Source organism: Cervus canadensis, chromosome 6 (genome assembly GCF_019320065.1).
Source record: "Cervus canadensis isolate Bull #8, Minnesota chromosome 6, ASM1932006v1, whole genome shotgun sequence".
In the NCBI taxonomy this organism is placed as follows: Eukaryota; Metazoa; Chordata; class Mammalia; order Artiodactyla; family Cervidae; genus Cervus; species Cervus canadensis.
In genome coordinates, this window is record NC_057391.1 from 50582302 (window position 1) to 50597940 (window position 15639).

General features: G+C 36.4%; 1 protein-coding gene and 1 non-coding gene across 3 annotated transcripts in view; both read left to right on the forward strand.

Annotated features, from left to right (window-relative positions):
• Nucleotides 1–15639, forward strand: part of NEDD4 (NEDD4 E3 ubiquitin protein ligase) — a 132608-nt gene that overhangs the window by 44769 nt on the left and 72200 nt on the right. The window contains exon 1 of one of the 2 annotated variants that reach the window (XM_043471893.1): nucleotides 537–2707. The exons of the other annotated variant lie outside the window; for it this stretch is intronic. Within the exon in view, the coding sequence (XP_043327828.1) occupies nucleotides 1157–2707 (1551 nt within the window). The 5' untranslated portion in view covers nucleotides 537–1156. Of the gene's footprint in view, nucleotides 1–536; nucleotides 2708–15639 lie in introns of those variants that run through there. 2 annotated transcript variants of the gene reach the window in all.
• LOC122444445 lies at nucleotides 11114–11245 on the forward strand. The gene has a single exon (XR_006270278.1). It is a non-coding gene; the product is annotated as a small nucleolar RNA SNORA72 (small nucleolar RNA).

The following is a 15639-nucleotide window of genomic DNA, read 5'->3' on the forward strand; positions in this document are numbered from 1 at the left end:
TGAGATATGTTTATTTGATGTGTTAAATCCTTTTTAGACTTCTTTACTTACCACAACACTCTCTTAAGTGAATGAATTGCATAGACAGTGGAATAAAATATCTTGTGTGCTCAAACTATATTGGGGTATAGTTTTTCTGTCTAATCTGCATATATTTTTAATGGAATGTTTGCTTAGGCTATTTCTTGGCAGAGTTTTAATAGTCAAAATATAAATGGAATCATTTAAAGACTGTACTGCTTGGCTGGAAAGGCCTTAAAATTACAGGAGAAAATGCTTGGTGACAGCTTCTCACAAACGTTTTTTTCTCAGACGTATGCTCAATTTTTGCAATAGAATTACTAGGCTAATTTTGTATTTCGATCCTTCAGCTTTCACTTTTTATAAGTACGTAGTGTTTTGGAAACTAAAATATTTATCTGTTTGGTTTAATGCTAAACTTTTAATTCACCCCCAAAGTTTTGGTATTTCCAAATATATACAAACATTTGAACTTTCTCCTTTTAAAAATATTAACAGTCTGTATTCCTTTCTACATTTACTAAGTTGACTGGATTCCTAGTATGGCCACTATTTGGAAATGCAATCCTTGATTTGATACTCAATTACATGGAGTTTCATTCCTACCAACTTCCTGTAATTCTATCCCTATGGGTAAAAATATTAGTGGTCAAACTCTGCTGGAGAAAGTATAGGCACCGTGATTCACAGAGTTAAATGTTCATTTAGTAGAGCTGGAGTGAAAAAAATACTGTTTCAACTTGAAATGCTAGAAGATTGTTGTTCTTGTGTTACTCATTCATGCAAATTGGAGAAGGTATAATTGAAACAAGGTTGGCAGTGTTTGAGGCAGTGTGCTGCAGCTGAGCTCAGCTTAAAGGTCGCTGGAAATCAAGTGCTTTGTAAGTGAAGGCATTTTGACTACAAGCGATTCAAGACATTTTGGAAACGTCAGTCTCGGGAATGGGCCGTCTCTTTCTTTCTATGCTATCTGGTCTTTAAGGTTTTACTTAGGATGAAGACTACTACTTCTGAGCTCTTTCAGGCACCACAAATGATTTTTTCTTTTGCTGCAGTGCAGCTGCTTCTAGCCTGTCTACCGACAGAGATCTTTGTTATGACTCTCAGCCCTTAACATGTTTGGAAATGAGAACAAATGGCACAGAGCTTACGATTGCACTTTGCAGCCAGAAGAAGCAATACTTATCCTTTGTCAGAAGCCTCCGGAGATGATTTGGATAGCAGCATTCACATGTGCTTCACGAGACCAACCCGGATTTCAGCGGCGAACGTGGTTCAAATGAAGCTGACTCCCAAACAGACTGCACTAGCTCCGTTAATAAAGGAAAACCTTAAGTCTCGGGAGAGATCATCTTTTCCTTCACCTGAAAATGTTCATAAAAAGAGCAGCTGTCTGCAGATATCATTACAGCCAACAAGGTACAGTGGATGTCTTCAGCCTGGCAGTGTCTTAGCTGATGGTGATGATGCTTCGTTTACTTGTGTCTTAAAGGATGGCAGTGCTGTGGTTGATAATGAACTGAATGCCATGGGTGGGGGTGACCTCTTAAGCAGTCCTGCCCTTTGCAGTGGTAGCCTTAGTAACTTCTCAGCCAGTGAGAATGGGTCTTGCAGCAGCAATGGTAGTGATTATGGGTCCTGCACAAGTATCACCAGTGGAGGTTCATGTACCAACAGTATCCTCAGTGACAGCAGTGGTTACACTTTTCCACCAACTGATGATACCTTTTTTGGTGGGAATTTATCTTCTGACAGCGCCTCCAACAGAAGTGTGCCAAACAGGAATACTACTCCATGTGAAATTTTTTCAAGAAGTACAAGTACAGTTCCCTTTGTCCAGGATGACTTGGATCATGGACTAGAGATTATGAAATTGCCAGTGAGCAGGAACTCGAAAATTCCACTAAAACGTTGTTCATCCTTAGTCATTTTTCCTAGGAGTCCTTCAAATACCCCACCAACTTCTCCAACAAGTACAGGTACTCTTCTAAGCAAAGGATCCTATCAGACCTCACACCAGTTTATTATTTCTCCTACTGAAATTGCCCACAATGAAGATGGCACTAGTGCTAAGGGATTTCTTTCAACAGCTGTCAATGGACTTCGGTTATCCAAGACAGTCTGTACTCCTGGAGAAGTAAGAGACATACGACCTCTTCACAGGAAGGGCTCATTACAAAAGAAAATCATTATTGCAAATAATAGTCCAAATCAGACTGTCTGTGAAAAGCCATCTGAAGGATATTCTTGTGTTTCACTGCATTTTACCCAACAGAAAGCAACTGCATTAGACTGTGAAGCAGCAAATGGTGATTGTAAACCAGAGATGTCAGAAACTGAGCTTAATTCTGACCCAGAGTTTATTAAGCTTATGCATAGGACATCTGCATGTTTACCATCTTCCCAAAATGTAGATTATCAAATCAGTATCAATGGGCAGTTGGAAAGACCAAATTTACAGATAAACAAAAACCATGCTCTTTTACAGAGAAGTATTTCATTGGGGGGAACTTATCCAAATGCTTCCTGTTTATCTAGCCTTAAGCACAATTGTTCTAAGGGGGGACCATCTCAATTACTCATAAAGTTTGCATCTGGAAATGAAGGTAAAGTTGATAATTTAACAAGAGACAGCAACCGAGATTTCACAAATGAACTACCTAATTCTTTAAAGCATTCTTGTAAGGTAAGTTTCCTTTGGTTTTGGAAAATGTTAATTTATACTAGGATAGTTCTGTGAAGTATTTGGTAAAATTTATTATAACTTGGCTGCTTTATATATTTTCTTGGTCCTTAGCTAGCAAGTACTTCGTAGTCATGAACTTGATATTTGTGACTCTGAAAAGTGCCTAATAGTTTTTCACTGTATTTGCTATTTTATCAGCATACAAAATATGCATTTAAAAAAAAAACCTTTCCAAAGTGATTTAAGCCATAAAACATTCTGTAGCATAGCAGGCTTTAAATAATAATTTTTTTTTAATAGTTTATTTTATAATACTTTTAGTATATTTTCCCCTTGAGTGGCATGGTGTTTTAAAGTCTAACTCTGTATTTCATTCTTATTTTCAAAAATGCTCATTTAGTATTCTCCCCTCTTTAAGCATTATGAAAAAAAAGTAAAATATAGAAAGCCACTTAAAGTATTAAACAGTAAAAAGTCGACTTAAATGTGAAACTTTTCTTATAAGTGAACATAGAGAAAATATTTCTTTGAAATACATATATTTATTTGATCATTGATAAAAACTATTATACTGAATGTTTAAAGCAGAGGAAAAATAAATGGTATTTGCATTTGTATATACCCTTAACCACAGGAATTTTGTTCCACCCTGTTTTTCTTTAGCTACCAGTTAAGAGTGCCTTCTAAAATGTAACTCATTCTTCTGACAATATTGAACTCTAAATGTTATATTTTTAAATTTGGTTTCAATTGCTAGGCATTTCCTGCTTACCTTATTAATTTGTTATTTGGGTAATTTTGCTTTATTATAGTAGTAATTTAACTCCAGTGAATCTTAACCAAAACAGTTTTTTAGTATAATTTGGCCTTTCCAAAGTAGTTGAAGTGTTTTGAACTTGAATAGATTTTAAAAATTTCTGTGTTTGGAAGATCTTGCCAGATTTTAGGAAATTAAAAAAAAAAGTATTTCTGACTAAACCAATTCTAGATGACAGTACATAATAGTTTGAGGCAAAGAAACTTATCTGCTTATCTGTGTTTATATAACACTTACTATCAAAATTAAAGTTTTTTTAAAATTTCTGGGCAAATAAAGTATTAAATATTTGCTAGTTTGTTTTCTCTCTTTTGAAATCTGATGAATATAATTCTTATTACCAATGCCCAGATGTTAGTATAAGCAATTACTTTACTGAGGATGAATAAAAATCACATTTCATATTCTGATGTATGTTTTAGAATTATTAATTCCGTTTGCAAAACTTTTAAAACACTAACTGTTAGGAGATTATAATCCATTCAATTATTTTGTCTCCTAAAAAAAGCGATTAACTGATACTGTGAAAAAACACATCAGTAGTTTGCTAATTGAATTACATGTACCTTGTAAATGTATTTTACGTTTAATGAAATAATTAACCTGAAACAAATAATTGACCTAGAAATATTTATAGAAATATTCTTTAAAGAATTGATTTTGTGGTAATATTATAGTTTGTTGTTTTTGATACTTTTGAAAAAATGGTCTTTTTAATGTTTTTAAATTAAATTTGACTGCCTTTTGTGTGGCTAAAAGATATACTTTCACTGGTTTTTCTTTAAAATTGGGTAAGCTAACGTAGACATATTTTGTGACAGCCGAATGCCTAGCTTTCTGCAGATTCTATTTTTTGCTAGATTATTCAATTATAAAATAGTTGAAGTGTGTTGTTTGCTGGAAAGCTTTAAGTTGTTCCTCCTCTTAATGTTTATTAAACAACTTTTTATATAATAATTGTAAACAGCATAGGACCATTAAACAACACATGCTAGATCTAAATTGATCTAATTGATTAGTGGTAAATTAAGGGCTTGTTTTAGGAGGGAAATAGTAATGTTGTTTTTTCTAAACATAGCAGTGACAACAATAATGGGGTTTTAGAAATAATCCTGTGTTTATCAATAATTATATATTAATCTAATTATAGTGGTATATTGTAACTCACTTATAAATAAACAGCTCCCAAAATATTTCCCATGACTCCAGTTAGTCTGGGTTAGTATTCTGATATGCTGAGTCTGGATTCACATTTAACAAGTTGATATTAGAGTAGCATTTAGTAATGTCAGCTATCTGTACCCAGCAGCCGTGAAATTAAATCACTGCTTTGGTCAGGGACCCTGGTTTCTAAAACATGAAGAGGTCTACAGATTCTTTTCCTCTGTGTTTAGCGTCCAGTCTCTAGCAGAATAGTATCCAGTTTCTAACTCTATAATCAACAGCTCATTAATGGCTAATTATTTAAATCTAGTGAGAACTTTTATTTGGATCTACAACTGGGTTCTGTGTGTTGTTTACAATTTAGAATGAAGAAGAGACTTTGTAATCTGCATGATCATGTTTATTTCACTTATTTGCCTTCAAAGAATGTACCACTAACTGGCATGTATTTATTGTATATACTTTTTGAGAGGGAGTATTACTTTTGTAAAGGCTTTATAATCTGGAATAAGGCATTTATTTGATATTTTAACATTGTGTGTATTATCAGCTTGATCAAGAGAGAGATTAGGTAGGTGAGATGGTTTTTATTCAGTTAAAAAAATTATCATTAGATTTCTAAAATCTGTGTAATAGTTAGTTTACTCTGTTATTGTTTCACTTTCCCCTATGTTTTTAAAATTTCCTGTGTTGTTAGGATGCTCAGAAATTTCATTGCCCTATTATTTTAAATACTTTAGCATTTGCCCTAGCTTGTTAATGTCTTCCATTCTTCATGTATATGCATATTTTTATCAGAAAGTTTGGCTTTACATTTTTCTTTTTATTGTAAAGGTTTATGTTTATTTTCTGTTATTTAATCTCAGGTAAATTGCTTAAGCCTGGTATGGTAGAACTTTAAAAAACTGCCTCAATTATTTCAAAGCCTTTAAAACTAATCTCAAGATTGTACGTTTCAATAATATATTTAGTTGTTCTTCCCAAAATAACTGTTTTAAATATACACTATTTTCAGTGTTCCATTATTTTCTGTTCTCATTTTATTAACTTTAGCAGAATATTTGGAGACATTTGGTTAAATTTATTTTGAACACTTAATCTTTCCTATAAAAATCAATATAGTTTATAAATGTTGACTCTAAAACTGTGATGCAACAATGTTAATGACCAGTTTTAGAAACTTGGTAAGAATATGTGCTTGTACATGTGCATTTCTTAGAACTGAAGAACTAAAATACTAATTTCACGGTGGTTCAGGGAGCTAAATTGTTTCCTTCAGAAATATTTTGTATTTCTCTGGAGGTGATTCTTTAATTCATTCATCTAGCACATGTGTGAGTGCTTCCTCTTTGCCAGTCACGGACTCAAACTCTGAGAATAAAAGATAATAAAGCACAATGTCTTCCGGGGGGGACTCCTATTCTTCTTAGAGACATATTGGTAGACAAGAAAAATCTCAGACTCAAATGTGATGTGCTGAAATAGAGCTGTATATGAGAAAGTGAGAAAGATGCAACAATGTTTGTCTGAAGGAGAGGACTGGGTTGGTAGTCAAAGGCTTCACAGGGGTGGTGACATTTGAGCTGAATCTTAATGGGTGAGTTGGAGTTCGCCAGGCAGAGAATCAAGGAGGATATTTAGGGCAGGGATTCTCAGTCTCAGCACTTTTTTGTTGTGGAGGGCTGTCCTGTATCTTGTAGGATGTAAGCAGCATCCCTGGTGTCCATTTACTCAATGCCAGTGGCATCATCTCCCTCACTGTCACAATCAAAAAATGTCTCCAGACATGGCCAAATGCCCCCCAGGGGCAAACCTGACTGATGTTGGGACGCGCTGCTGTAGGCAGAAGCAGCCACATGTACAAGGCTGGAGATGTGACAGAACCACGCTGTAAGTAGTTCAGCGTGACTGGAGTAAGCAGAGTCCAGGGTTGTGGTAGGAGATGATAACACTAGAAGTGGGTGGGAGTTCCATGGCGTGGAGCACCTCATGCTTAAGGAAAACAGCGTGTCTCCTGCCGATAGACAATAGTTAGGTGACGGGAAGTTGGTATTGAGAGTGTAGTGTGCTTACTTTGTGTTTGTAGATGATAATTTTTTTATGACACCATGGATTATAAGTGAATTAAACTTTTCTTAACTTGGCCAGCCAGGTGAATAGTGACATCATGAACTAAGATGGGGAATTCAGGAGAAGGGGCCAGATTGGGAGGGCAAAGAAGAAACCATGAATCATTAAGTTTTTGTCCTGAGAAGCTGCCCCGGTTGTACCGCTGTCCAGTAGGGTAGTTGGAGATATGGGCTCAGGCTTAGGAGAGGAGTGAGAGCTGGAAATGTAGCTTGGGAGTTAAGCGTCTAGTCAGACTTCGGTAAGGATGGACTGGAAAAAGCATGAAAGTGAGATGGGAGGAGTGACATATCAGAGTTCTGGGGACTACTAACTTGGGAGAAACAGTGGAGGAGGAGATAAAACGGAGACTAAGAGTCACCAGAAGGGCAGAGAGGCCAAGAGAGCTTAGAGGCCTGAAAGCCAAGAGAGTGGAAAATTCAAGGTGGGCAGCATACAATGCCATGGAACTTATGTATCCATTGAATGTAGGAGGTCTTCATGACTTTAGTAAGAGCAGGCTCAGGAGAATAGTGTGAAAGCCTGGATGAAAAAAGGATGAAACAGGTAAGGAAGCAAAAACAGGCATAGCTTGTTTGCTCAGTGTTACAAAAATAGTCATGAGTTAGTGTAGGCAAGGTTTATATTTAATGGCTACAATATAGAAGACACAGTGTTAGGCAGATATAATTGCATAAGACAAATTGTCTATTACAAGAATATTGCAGCCTGTTCTCTAGGAGAAAAAAAGTTCTGTAGCTCCCTGTTGTTCCACCTTAGAACAATAGAATAAGTGAGCACAGGCAGAGAAAACTGAAGTGGAGAGTCAGCAATATGAAATGAAGGGAAAAATTTAGGAGTGAAAATGTGAGATGGCCTATGAGTAGGCATAACTCTTGGTGAACAGCATTATTCAAATTTTCTCCTGCCCCTCCCTATCACCAAAAATAAGACAAAACAAAAATAGAACTTCTAGATAGAAAACAAGTCAGGGTTTAAGGCTGCTTCCTAGAAACTACGTGGAGAAGAGGCACCTCTGTCTTGCTGTCACCTGCTTCTTCCAGAACATGGAGCCCACTGCAGCTCCATGTTGTGAGGCCTGGCCCTTCTAGATCCTTTCTCCCCTTACAGGGAACAGGACAGACGAGAAGAGGCTAGGATCAGAGCCTTTGTGGGCAGAAGGGTCTTGGCAGAGTCCCTGGGGGTGGCCTGCCAATGTGTTGAGGTCAGGAAGATGGTTAGCAGAACAAATGAGTTCTGAGAAGAGCATCCAATGATCTTGTCAGCATATCCACAAAATACCTGAAATCTTGCTCAAGTGTGTGGTTGGGTATTCTTTGTTGGCCAAATGTGAGACTGGAAAGCTATGCTCAGGTAAAGACCCAACATTGAGAGATACAAGAAAGCCTTTCAAAACAAGAGGTGAACCCATCTGTGCTTGTTCAGTGAGATATTGGGGGGAAGCTCTCAACACAGCAGCAGTTGTTGGAAAGTAATTTTACTTTCACTGAAACTTAAAAAACCTGTAAAATATAACTAGAGCAGCTCTGAGAACTTGGAAGGGCAAGAAACTGGCATGTTTATGTACCTCGTAACCCAGTTCATGGATGGGTCATAATATAGAACACCTTGACCAAGAAATCCCATTGATGTTTCTAGTGAGGTTCTGGAATATCTGGGGGTGGGGGGAGGATCAGGCTTTCTCTTGATTTAGATGTATTACATCTAAGATAAAACTGTAACACTGTAAAACATTTTGTGATTTACTGTAATAGAAAAAATATTACCAAGCAAAAAGAAGTTTATATCAAAGATATTGGTGGTACAAGGGGCAGTGTCTTTAAATGCAGTTGTTCATTAAATACAGAAACATTCTTAACTGAATTTTTATCTTTTGTCCTTCTTACCAAAGCTGAGTATAGCATTTTATGATATAGCTAAAATAATATATCTAGGACTGCTCCCTTTTTTCTCTCTTTTCTCTCAAATGTTTATTGGTAAGCTGCCTTCTAATGCTTTAAGTATTGCAATTAGAGAATAGTTCATTAAGTCATCGTTTGGACTACCAGTTTTCAAATTTTCATGTGTGTGTACATCTCCTAGAAATCTTGTTAAAAGGCAGATTATGGTATAGTAAGTAGGTCTGGGTGGGGCCTGAGGGTTCTGTATTTCTAACATGCTTCTCAGGTTATACCAATGCTGCTAAAATTCCTTAAACACACTTTGAGAAGCAAGACTTAAGACCATTAAAAAAAAAAATGAGAACAATAATGCAGTTCATAGTCGAAATATCCAGCGAGTCTGTCTTCCACTGTTGCATAAAGAAGAACTCTATGTATACCATGGTCAGGGCTAAGCTAATTTGCAGGGCGTTTTAAATCCACTTGGACATTTACACTAGTTATTGGTTGAGACCACGTAATACAGAAGAGATTGTTTGGACCAAAAGCCATTCAAGAGCTCAGTTTAGGATACTACTGAGAATGTTTGAATCTTACATTGGCTTATGTAATGAAATGAAACACCATCTGTAACCAGTGCTTACAATGAGTTATCCTTTTGATAGATCTGTAAGGAGAAAATGAAAAAAATTCTTTATGTGTAACTTTGTGTGATGCTACTTAAAAGTATACATTCCTTCTTAAGCATAAATTGATATATGAAAATCTTAGGAACTGATCTTCCATTGGAGCAAGTGAAGACATCTTATTGGTAGCTGAGTTTTTATGGTCTTCATGGCCTAAATTCAGGAAGCCTGTGTGTGTGTGTGTTTAGTCACTAAGTCATGTCTGACTGCAACTCCATGGACTGTAGCCTGCCAGGCTCCTCTGTCCATGGGGTTTCACAAGCAAGAATACTGGAGTGGGTTGCCGTTTCCTTCTCCATTCGGGAGAATAAAAGACGTTAAATATTTCAAGTAAGCAATGAGAAAAATGGAGCATAGCAAGAAAAAAGTTGAAGGTGGGGAGATAGGCAGGCAAGGAGGCAGGCAAATGTAAATTTTTTAGAATTGATTGAATCTAGAGAAGGGGTTAGCAAATGAGTAATCTTTTCTGGGCTCTCATTTACTAGAATATTCCCTAAATCAGAGACTGCTAGATCCTTAGTACCTAGAACAGTGCATAGCTCAAAATAAACACTCATTAAGTATTCATTAAATTAATGACCGAAGCCAAGGGACCCTTTGTAACGGGTTAGAGATGACTGTAGAATCTGGTAGGTGACCAGAATCTGAGGGTGACCAGACAACCTTGCACAGACAGATAACCAAACTGGGATATCTGAGGGATGACTGTAATGCTGAGTGGGAGCTTCTTGGTGCTTCATCCTCGGCTTGAAAGAGTGGCACTCTTAAATGAATACCTTGTCCCTGGGGTGGATGCCAATGGAATATTATGATCGTGACTCAAGGATTCGTTTCCACACTGGAGTCTGATTCATAGCCTACATATTCCACTAACTGGTGCCGTAGAGCTGTGTGTCTGGGTAGAGGCTCAGATCAAGTTTTCTAAAAAAGAAGATGGAATGGATCAGAAGTTTTAAGAATATTTAAACCCAGGTCATTTGATTAGCTTTAAGTTCATCATTGTTTAATAAAACGACTTCATTTCAGACTTGACGTAACAGCTGATTTCTCACCATTGTTCCTGGGGTTTTAAGTAGCTGTTTTAGCTAAGAATGACTTTTACCTTTTGTACCAAGACTGAAAGACTGAACCCTTTAAACGAGTCTCAGAGCTTAATGGAAACTCAAGTCATCTTCTAAGCAAATGAGTTTAACAAGTATTTATCAGAAATAGAATATGTGCCTACTGTGAGTGGCAAATATTATTCCTGGCTTTGAAGAGTTTGTACTTTAGATGAGAAGACAGCATTATCTGTTTAAATAAAGAACCAGAAAACAACATAATATATAATAAATGTTCATATGCCTACTTCAGGCAGGTGAACACCTGAACTCTGAATTATGTGATCGTCTATATAATTTTTAATTAATTCAAATTTTTATCAAGATGACACAGGTGCTTGTTTTAAAAATCAGGTGTTTTCTCATTGAAGATTTCCTTTCTGCCTTTTCCTCTTGTGTTCCCTCTCCCCAGAATTCCTATTAGCCCAAGTTTGTCCATCTTGGATTGATCTTATAATTTACTTTTCTCTTCTGTTCTCTGTTTCTTTGCCTCCTTATTCTGCTTTATGGAAGATTTCCCCCAAGTGTTCCCTTCTCTTTAATTTTAAAATTTTGGTTGCTTTAGTTCCTTAAGTTCTATCTTGTTTTCTGATGATTCCTTATTTTTATTCTGGCTTTAGAAGTGCAGTCTCCTGCAAATATTCTTGCTGTTCTGATTTTGTAATAATCAGGGCAGGCTAAACATTTGCTATATTAAGACCATGCATGTGTCCCCAGACCTAGTTCTTTGCCTAGGTCTGGTTTTATAAATACTGGTGATAAACCAAGTCTGATTTATATGACGTATCTTGTGTGGGAATTGTCTGTGACTCTAGGTATCTGATCAACCTTGAGAAATGGTAGCACAGCTAGTGTGATAATTTTTGAAGATAACCATTGCTAGTTTGATGATTACCAGTTGCCATTAAATGAGTTGTAAAAATTAAAAAATAAAAAAAGAAGTGCAGTTTCTTATTTCTCTGAGAATATTTTACTTAAGGCTTTTTCTTTTGAGTTTTGTTATGGGTCCTACATTGTGTCTGGTTCCTGTGGGTCACTTTGCTGCTGTTGTTTGTTTCTCTTTGTTATTAGATGAAAATTTTCCTCCAGGTGTCTGGTGAACCTTGGCCGTCTGTTCATATTTGAGAGTGAGTCACTCTGAAGTTATCTGGAGGCTCTGTAATTGGGTGAGGCTTTTCAAATGGTAAGCTTCATTGTCAGGAGTCTTCTAACTGTCAGTACCTGGAGGCTTGTCTCAGAGGTCAGTTTCTCCAGAGAAGAAACTTGCAGTGATTGCCCAGTTATGTTTCATAGCTGTGGTGAGCGATAAACTAGGAATGGAGGTGATTTGTTTCACAAGTTCTGCAGCTAAGTTAATTCAAGGTAAATCATGCCTTAAAAGTGATATTTACTTATCAAATTCTTAAGATACTAATTATACTTTAATTAATATACAGTCCATAAGGTGCCTGATTTGCATAACTATTGTCTGAAATACATTGTGTATATATATTCTAGAAGGGTCAAGATGCTTCCAGAAAGACCAGATTTAAACATCCTTTATAGTAGAATATGTGGTTTCCTTAACACATCTCCCAACTTCTTATATTCTTGGCAATATATTTAAATGTAAATGGAGATGCCTGTCCTAAGAGGAAGAGGATAGAGCTGTAAAAACTGTATTTCGGTGCAGACAGAAGGGAAAGGAGACCAGAATGGCCCCTTGGTGGAGTAGAACATTGGGTGCTCACTGGCATGCCAAAATCTGAGACCTCAACTATGATTGTTGTAACTTGGACAAAATTCTGATATATTCCTTTTTTTTTTCCCTTTAAAAAATAGACTTTGTTTTAAAAAAATTTTTATTGGGGTATAGTTGCATCACCAACTCAAAAGACATGAATTTGAGCAAACTCCAGGAGATAGTGGGATAGATGAGCCTGGCATGCTTCAGCCCGTGGGGCTACTGAGTCGGACATGACTTAGCAACCGAACAACAACAGATAGTTGCTTTATAATGTTGTGTTAGCTTCTGCTGTATGGCAAAATGAACCAGCTATATGTTTGCTTATGATATGGTCTTTTTTAAATTTTTGATCCAATATCTGCGAAAGGTTGAATCAGTCAACATATCATGTTATGTAGCACATTTCAAAAAACTCTCTGAGTTAGTGATTATCTCCATGTTACAAATAAGAGAAAAACATCAGAAAAGTTAAAAATTATTTAGTCAGGATCATAAGTCAAATAAATGTCATATTTGGACCAAAACTCAGCTCAGTTATGTATTCTAGAGCCCTTTTCTGCATTTCTAACCAGGAAGACTTCATTCCACACTGCAATAGGGGAAATCTACAAGATAAATAAAACTGCTTGGGGAAGGTTATTCTAGTAAAAATAGCATCAGAAAGGACAAAAAGAGAGTTGTCTAAAGGAAAATTTCCACTTAGGCTGACTACTACCTGATGAATAACTTCAACTCTCTGAAGAACAGATCGAGTCCTGTTCAAGTCCAGATCAAGTCCTTTTTTCTTGCCATTGTTGAGTGAAAGTGAGGTTCAGGGATTATTTAAGCGTATTTCTAGAGAACCAGTTTATCTTTCAGACTTTTCCTTTTCTTCTGAGTTGTGACCCAACACTTATGATTACTTTCTTCTTTCTGATTCATTTTATTGATCAAACAATGCATTCTGTGTGTTTCTACCTCCAACACTCTTTTGAGTTTTATTTCTCTTCAATAACTATTATATCATAAACTACCTAAATCATGGTAAACCATATGTCTTTTTTTCCCAAATATTTTAGAACTTTTTATTGTGGAAAATTTCAACCCACGCACAAAAGTAGAAAGAATAATGCAGTGATCCCCCATGCATGCCCCCCAGTGAACTCTCAATTTCCGTAGTTACTAACATCTTGTCAATCAGGTAATCCATCTTTCCCCCTCCTTTTTAAATTAATTTTTATTGGAGTATAGTTGATTTACAATGTTGTGTTAGTTTCTGCTAAGTGAGTCAGTTATACATACATATCTATACACTCTTTTTTAAGTTCTATTCCCATATGGGTCATTACAGAGTATTGAGTAGAGTTCTCTGTGCTATACAGAAGGTTCTTACTAGATATCTGTTTTATATATAGTAGTGTGTATATGTGAGTCTCAATCTCTTAATTTATCCTCTCCCCCCCCCCCATAACCAGAAGACTGTCTTCTACATCTGTGACTCAACTTCTGTGCTATCTGTGTAAATATGTTCATTTGTACCATTTCTTTAGATTCCACATGAAAGTGGTATCATACAATATTTGACTTTCTCTGTCTGACTCACTTCACTCACTAGGACAGTCTCTGGGTCCATCCATGCCACTGCCAGTGGCGTTATTTTGTTCCTTTTTATGGCTGAGTAATATTCCATTGGTACCATGTCTTCTTTATCCATTTTTCTGTCAATGGACATTTAGGTTGCTTCCATGTCCTCCCCTCCTTTTTTTTTTTTTTTTTTTTTTAGTAAATCCCATACATCTTATAATTGTACCCATAAATACTTGGAGTGGATCTGTAGTGGAGAAGGACCGTCTAAATATACAAAGTACCATACAGTCATCATTTTTAACAAAATTAACAATAGTTCTGAACTGTTTTGATTGGCTCTCTTTCTAAATCATCTAGGTCATTTTAGTATTGACATAGCTCTCTCCATTAACATGTGTCTATCTAATTCTTCATCTATGTTATGATGTTCATTCACTTTGGGGCTGAGTGAACCAATTATTAGGCATAGGATTTTCTATTTCTTTAATCAGATAATTTTTGATAATATGTTTGTTACCAACATGATTGAGGCTGTCTTCAGAACCTAAAAGTAAAGTTAGAATTAGGACTTAGAGCTGAACACCTTACCTCTACCTTAATTACCACAGAGCTGCCTTGAGAGTTCAAATATCTGGGATACCTACCTTTCGAATTCCCTGGGAGTGTGAAAATGTGCTCAATAGTGAATTAGCTGTATTAATTCCTCTTAAAGCTTCTCTGCATCTTAATTTCATGTTTAGGGAATGAGAAGGATATGAAACTTGGTGAAGTTGTTTTTAAGATTGGAAATTTTTTATCTGTTTGGCAGATAGTTGGTGCTCAGTAAAAAGTGACTATTATTGTTTGCCTTATAATATTGTTGTGAGAGTATATGAAGGTGCACTTTAAACTATAAGGTGACACAGTCCATAACATAATAATTGTTTTTTATATGTACAATCTGAATCATATATAAATCTAAGAATCCAGGTTAGCAGTTAAGTAATAGGAAATTAAAAGAAGCTTGCTCCTTGGAAGAAAAGCTATGATCAACCTAGAAAGCATATTAAAAAGCAGAGCCATTACTTTGCCGACAAAGGTTCATCTAGTCAAAGCTGTGGTTTTTCCAGTAGTCATGTATGGATGTGAGAGTTGGCCTATAAAGAAAGCTGAGCATCGAAGAATTGATGCTTTTGAACTGTGGTGTTGGAGAAGACTCTTGAGAGTCCCTTGGACTGCAAGGAGATCAAACCAGTCCATCCTAAAGGAAATCAGTCCTGAATATTTGTTGGAAGGACTGATGCTGAAGCTGAAACTCCAATACTTTGGCCATCTGATGCTAAGAACTGACTCATTTGAAAAGACCCTGATGCTGGAAAAGATTGAAGACAGGAGGAGAAGGGGACGACAGAGGATGAGATGGTTGGATGGCATCACCAACTCGATGGACATGAGTTTGAGCAAGCTTCAGAAGTTGATGATGGACAGGGAAGCCTGGTGTGCTGCAGTCCATGGGGTCGCGAAGAGTTGGACCTGACTGAGTGACGGAACTGACTGAATAGGAAACACAGGAAAAGAACACATTGAAAAGTAGTGTGAAAATACAGACTAGAGATCTGGGGAAGCATTTCTCTCTAAGGCTCTAAATCAAATATCAAGATATATATTTCAAATGAACACAGTTTTTCCAAAGCCCTGTTACAAATTAAAGCTCAGATCTTTTCACTTATTCTCAGTTTTGACTGTGCATATTCTTGGAGGCAGAACTATGTCAAGACTTATTCAAAAGAAAGAAATAACTCAGCAAATTAATAGAAGAAGAGAATTGAAATCTAGAAAGGCCTCCAAGTGGACCAGAAACGACTTTTTATGCAGTAACTGGTAGTG